Source organism: Oncorhynchus clarkii, chromosome 9, assembly GCF_045791955.1.
Source record: "Oncorhynchus clarkii lewisi isolate Uvic-CL-2024 chromosome 9, UVic_Ocla_1.0, whole genome shotgun sequence".
In the NCBI taxonomy this organism is placed as follows: Eukaryota; Metazoa; Chordata; class Actinopteri; order Salmoniformes; family Salmonidae; genus Oncorhynchus; species Oncorhynchus clarkii.
This window is the reverse complement of record NC_092155.1, coordinates 19221415-19227873: the sequence shown is the minus strand read 5'-3', so window position 1 is coordinate 19227873 and position 6459 is coordinate 19221415. Positions and strand designations below refer to the sequence as shown.

Sequence of the window (6459 nt, the reverse complement as noted above, 5' to 3'; positions counted from 1 at the left end):
ATCTTTCATTTTTCTGTAACATTGGGTTTGGTAAAATCAATCATGGTCTGACATTTAACTTACACTTCTGTGATTCAGGAAAGTGTTGAGAAACCATTGAATTGGGAAATTGTGAGAATATAATACTTTTCTAAACTTTTCGCTTTTCTAAGAGACTTTGAGATGATATTGTCCCTGTGAAATGTCAGTGCTTAGCTATTTGTAGTAGCTGAATAGTAAGATTAAATTGTGTACTTACAATACTATACCCTGAAGTACACACACAATCATCCTGATGCCTCCTACTGTCAGGGTTGGGTTAAATTCAATTTAAATTCCGGTCAATTCCAAAAGTGAACCAAACGCCAATTCAAATTAAAATTGTTCGAAACTGAAGTGATCTGGAATTGTAATTTTAGTGTACTGTACATCCTGATCTGACTGGAGCTGAAATGCAATTGACCCCAACCCAGCTTAATGTATTAGTGTTTCCCACCAAATATATTCCATAATAAAGAAATGACTTTCTTGTATAACATATCAATGGAAAAGAATCTTAACAGTGACTCCTTGAACTGGTCCAGTTGGGCAATGAAGAGGTGCAGTCAACAAAGTAGGCTACACCAACTGTAGTAAATATTCCTTTCTAAAATGTATTCAATGATTATATATTTAGAGAAAAATGGCTTCCATTGAATACAACATCAAAGCAGCACATTAGTTTTCAAGTGAGGGTCAATGAATTGATGTTCTGGACTAGCAGCTGAATATTTCAAATCAAGGAGCTTTTTATTGCAGTGGTAGCACAAACAACATGGCACAGTCATGAGAGAATGAAAACATAAATGTCAATTTGAATGCATGATATTTAATTTTATAATTGTACATGGCCCCTGTTCAATAAACATATAAACATGTGTATAAACCATTACCTTCAGAAATACATAGGATATACAGCACTTTGGATGTTTTTGTTGATGATGATTTTTTTTTTTACCAAAGTAAAATGATTTATGGTTCAGAACAATAGGTTAGAAATGGTATGCCTTAAAGTTAGATAGGCCAGGATAAGGTTTATAGTGCATAGCATAGCGGTTTTGATCACAGCTCACTGAAAGCAAGGAGACAAGGGTAACCATTATCCCTCACATGCGATGTGAGATTCATGTGTTTTTTCCATGACCATTAGCCTTCTGCTTAACCACGAAAGCCAGGGGGTCTCCTAGGGGCCGGCCCGTCCGGATGTGAGCCAGCAGATCCTGGGTCATGTTGAGGGAGTTGCGGGAGGTGTAGAGGTCAGAGAGGTCAGAGTTCATCCCAGAGGGGACATACTCCCCACAGGTGGAGCCCCCAAGTCCTATGGCACAGTCAACCTTGTAGGAAAAGTACAGGGTTCCATGATTCATGGGACACATGTTGTTGTGAGAACCCAGCCGGACGCTGCACTCCCCCAGGAGGTCGTTCCAAGACTTGTACCAGGTTTTGTCTTCATCATACACAGCAAACTTCAGCTCGCTGGCCAGGGAGAGCTTGACAAAACCGAAGTCTAATAATTGGTTCCAGGCGGGGTTGTTGTTGTTGTAGATCACCCTGGTCTGCATGGCTGCTCCATCCATTGACACCTTGACGGATCAAACCAAATCAAACTTTATTTAAAGGTACTGTATGTGATTAGAAAAAGAAAAAAAAATGGGGCCCCCTGCCACTTGTTTTAGTATATACACTACATGGCCAAACGTGTGTGGACACCGGCTCGTTGAACATCTAATTCCAAAATCATGGACATTAATATAGAGTTGCCCCCCTCTTTCCTGCTATAACAGCCTCCACTCTTATGGGAAGGCTTTCCACTTGATGTTAGAGCATTGCTGTTTGGACTTGCTTCCATTCAGCCACAAGCATTAGTCGGGCACTGATGTTGGGTGATCAGGCCTGGCTCGCAGATGGCTTTCCTATTCATCCCAAAGGTATTCGATGGGGTTGAGGTCATGGCTCTATGTAGGCCAGTCAAGTATGGGCTCTATGCAGGCCACACCGATCTCGACAAACCATTTCTCTATGGACCTCGCTCTACTGCCAATGTTTGTCTATGGGGATTGCAATGGCTGGCTGTGTGCTCTATTTTATACACCTGTCAGCAACGGGTGTGGAGGAAATAGCCAAATGCACTAATTTGAAGGGGTGTCCACATACTTTTGAAGGGATGTCCACATTGTGTAGAGGGATGTGGCTACGGAAATGTAAATCACGTAAAATCCTAGACTTTAGCATTCAAGTCCATTTAAAAACAAATTTCTTAGTAAGATAAAATAAAAGAGATAATACCTTGACGAAGCCGTCGGTCTCAGAGGTGGTGTCCCCCCAGAGGCCCTTGGCGTTCTTCACAGTGACGGTAAGGCGGGCCTGGCCCTTCTCCTGCGGGCAGCACTGGCTCGTCATCTCCTTGCTGGCCTGACACACACACTGGCAGGAGTCGTGGGCACTGGAGCTGGAGCCTCCCTTGCACTTCCCAGAGCAGCGCTTGACCAGAGCATGTTCCAGGATGTAGTCTTCCACAGCCTTCTTCAGCCCAGCCCTCTTACTTGCCTTCTTCACCAATAGGTGGAGGGGGTGAAGGGAGTAGTTGATGACGTCAGGGATGGTCTTCAGGCTGCTCGCCCAATCAGCGAAGGCCTTGGAGTTTCCACCCGTTTGGGAGAAGAGCAAGTCTGGCGTCCCGTCCGTCTGTCCCCCCACCACCTCGGTAAACCTGTTTGTTCATCATTAGTCATGATTTGTCTTAAACGAGGACCACAATGGAAATATGTGTTTTATAAGTCTTGTATAATGTCCATTAACCCCCAAAAATATATCCAATCAAAATCAATCGAACCTCTCTTGGAAGGTGCTGCTGAAGCGGTCCTTGATGTCACGTTTCTGAAGATCCGCCTTGCAGAACTTGGTCTCTGTCTTTACTTCGGCTGTTCCGGTAACGGTGGCGACGGAGGCCTCAGCCTCAAGACAGTCCTTGACCTGGATTATTATAGTTTTTAACGTAATGTACATTTTCTTTAAATAAATAAATAGATGAATATATTTACTAATATATTTTGATTGAAAAGGACTTGACCTCGTTCTCGTTGTAGCCACTCAGGGCCGCCTGACACACTCGCAGGGAGGTCACGCTCTTCACCCGCCCCCCCAGGAGAACCTTCTTGATGAAGTGGGTGCCAAAGTTGGCAAGAAAATATCTGTATTCAACCTTGGTCTGGGCTGTGTAGAGGGGGGGCAGGAGGCCCAGGGAGCGAGAGAACTCAGGGTGCAGGGGAGGGTCATCTAGCAGGCGGTATCTGAGAAAGAAACACACAAGATGGAGAGTTTATAGCCTGTAGAGAGCAGTGTTGGTTCTATAAAGTTAAACTTCTAGAATACAAGTGTTGTTATATTCATAAGGTATATCACCTGTAATAAGAGCAGTGTATATCCTGTTTGATGAAGCTGTACTTGTCCTTCTTCGACTGGCTCATCACCGTTTTGGCAGCTCTGGAGTGGGTGCCCCCCACCATGACCGACCCCTTAGCCTGGGGGGTCATAATGTCCAGACCAATCTTCCAACTGACATCTACCTACACATGGTGGTGGATAAGGTGAGTTTACCCACATAAAGCACTTTGAGTATTGGGAAAAGAGCTATATTTAAATATATATTGAATCAATTATTCTTATTTATATTATTATTATACTTCTGACTATTATTATAAATCTCTCTCTCTATATAAATATATATTTTATATACTGAACAAAAATTTGAATGCACCATGTAAACCTTCCAAATATTTTACTGAGTAACAGTTCATGTGAGGATATCTGTCAATTTAAATCAATTCATTAGGCCCTAATCTATTGATTTCACATGACTGATAATACAGATATGCATCTCTTGGTCACAGAAACCTTTAAAGAAAAAATGGGCTTCACAATGGGATTCACAATGGGATTCACAATGGGATTCACAATGGGATTCACAATGGGATTCACAATGGGATTCACAATGGGCTTCACAATGGGATTCACAATGGGATTCACAATGGGATTCACAATGGGCTTCACAATGGGATTCACAATGGGATTCACAATGGGATTCACAATGGGATTCATTGTGAATTTTTCAGGACATATGTGGCAATAATTTATTTCAGAAGGAGCCAGCAAAACTAGTGCACTGTGTGTGCTCCGGGTCATTAGACACCATTAAACATGCACCTCTCTGGGGTGTGGACACGACTGGCTTTTCCTGTAACTGTGTTATGGCCAACTATGTACTGTTGCTATGGTTAAGCCTCTTGGGTTTTTTTCCAGAACAGGGGTGTCCCTTTCAGAGGAGTTAGCAGGATGACATGCATGGTTATTCCTGTAAAGTGCCAAGGTCTGTTACTATGGTCCTACATGCATGAACCTGGCTTAAGGCGAGTGCAGACTATTTGTGTCTATTTCTGTGGATCTAGGGTTCCATGCCCTCTAATACGAAACCAATAAGATAATGGTGGCTAAATGCCTGAGGGGATGAGCCATTGAGAGGAGTTACTGTGAGTGTGGCGAAAGGACGACAAATATATCAAACGTGTGTGCCAAGACTGGAAGGCTGTTGTACTCATGAACCAGCTCGGCTTTTGTTAAGTGGTAATGAAAGTCTGTTTGAACTCACATGCTCCAGTATTTGTGAAATATCACTGACCAAATTTTTCCACGACAGCTTCAGGATCTCGGCACGGTATTTCGGGTGTATTCAAATTTCCATCGATAATATGAAATTGTGTTCGTTGTCTGTAGCTTATGCCTGCCCATACCATAACCCCAGAACCACCATGGGGCACTCTGTTCACAAAGTTGACATTAGCAAACCGCTCACCCACATACAGTATTTGTTCTGTGTTTGGAAGGCTGGTTGGACGTACTGACAAATTCTCTAAAACGACAGAAGCCGCTTGTGGTAGAGAAATTAACATTAAATTCTCTGGCAACAGCTCTGGTGGACATTCCTGCAGTCAGCATACCAATTGCATGCTCTCTCAAACCTTGAGACATCTGCGGCATTGTGTTGTGTGACAAAACTGCACATTTTAGAGTGGCCTTTTACTGTCCGCAGCACAATCAGCTCATTGATATGACACGCCTGTCAAGTGGATGGATTATCTTGGCAAATGAGAAATGCTCACTAACAGGGATGTAAACAAAGTTGTTTGCAAAATGTTTGAGAAATACGCTTTTTATGTGTATGGAACATGTCTGGTAACTTTTCTTTCAGCAACCAACACCTGACATGTTGAGTTCAGTAGTATTACCTCTGTCTGGCTGCTGCTCACAAACGCCTCGCTGGAGTCGTAGACCATACTGGCTAACTTCATGTTGCACTTCTGCGAGGGACGCCAGTCCACCACAGCCGCAGGCAGCCTCTGAGTCTGGCCTTCCATGAAAGGGTTAACACAGAGGGTACAGGTCCCGTTATCGCTCTTCCTCCAGGTGTCCACGTCGATGACATAGGCCTGCTTGCGTTCCATGGTGACGACGTCAAAACCCTCGCCCGCCAGGTTGGTACCCGGAGCTGACAGCGCAGCCTTGCACTCTGCTGGCCGGCCCGTGGTGCACGAGGACAGGACAGGGGAAATCCACGCTCCCCACAGCCACAGCAGGGCAACCAGAGAAGTCTGTGTGCCTGGAGAGGAGGAGGAGAAAGTAGATTTGACATACATTTAAATCCAGGTCAATTCAAATGGTAAACTTAACGGGATATTACATTCCAATATCAACGTTTGTCAGATGTTTTCAGAACTCAAAACGTGTCTAATGTTAAGATATTGTGGCGTAATTTGATTTGTCTAGCGGAAAATCACTGTTAATTCCTGGGTACATATGCCCGCGTGGGAGACAGGGGTTCGAGCCCTGAGTCAACTGCACAGCTCATCTTTCTCCTTGCTCACTTCACCTCTGTAACTATCTCCATTAAACTATACAATGTGTAGGGTGAGCAGACTCCTGTTCCCCTACAAAAAGAAAAGGGAGGAAAAAACAAGTGTTGCTCTCTTTTGGAGACATACATAGAGAGTAAGCATAGATATATAACCTCTTACCTGACATAATATCAATCACAATCTCTTGGTGATGATGATGGGTTTGATGAAGATGATCATGGAACAATGGAGCATTCTGTGTCTGTCGGATGTCTTACTGACTAGCTAACTACAGGGAAACAAACAGCAAGATGTCTGTGGGTTCCATCCTGGAGGCGGCGTTTCAGTTGTGGTCAAGGCTTTGTTTATGTAGATGGGGCCTGCAGTTTCCTTTGGTTATGAACCACCACCTGCTGTTGCTATGTGTGTTTAGGTGTGAGGGTTGGTGTTCACTTATAAGAAAGCCTTTGCAGACAGATAGTTAATATCTGTGCATTAGTGAATGTTTCGTGGCACCAGAAAAACAAGACTAGACCCAGCAGTTTCCTAACTT

At 43.8% G+C, this 6459-nt stretch overlaps 1 protein-coding gene across 1 annotated transcript; it reads right to left on the bottom strand.

Moving 5' to 3' along the window:
• Window positions 1-743: 743 nt before the first annotated feature.
• Window positions 744-6211, bottom strand: LOC139416041 (perforin-1-like). The gene is made up of 7 exons (XM_071164283.1): window positions 6087-6211; window positions 5301-5671; window positions 3421-3584; window positions 3089-3308; window positions 2852-2991; window positions 2305-2728; window positions 744-1601 (listed from the first exon to the last, which is right to left on the bottom strand). The coding sequence occupies exons 1-7, from the start codon at window positions 6091-6093 to the stop codon at window positions 1143-1145; spliced, it is 1785 nt and encodes a 594-aa protein (XP_071020384.1). The 5' UTR covers window positions 6094-6211; the 3' UTR covers window positions 744-1142.
• Window positions 6212-6459: the final 248 nt, after the last annotated feature.

Excerpts from the sequence above, each read along its gene's own strand:
- LOC139416041 (XM_071164283.1), bottom strand. Across the intron at positions 3,585-5,300 it reads TGAGCAGCAGCCAGACAGAG|GTAGATGTCAGTTGGAAGAT; the intron begins GTAATACTACTG and ends CACCATGTGTAG. Across the intron at positions 2,992-3,088 it reads GTGGCTACAACGAGAACGAG|GTCAAGGACTGTCTTGAGGC; the intron begins GTCAAGTCCTTT and ends ATAATAATCCAG.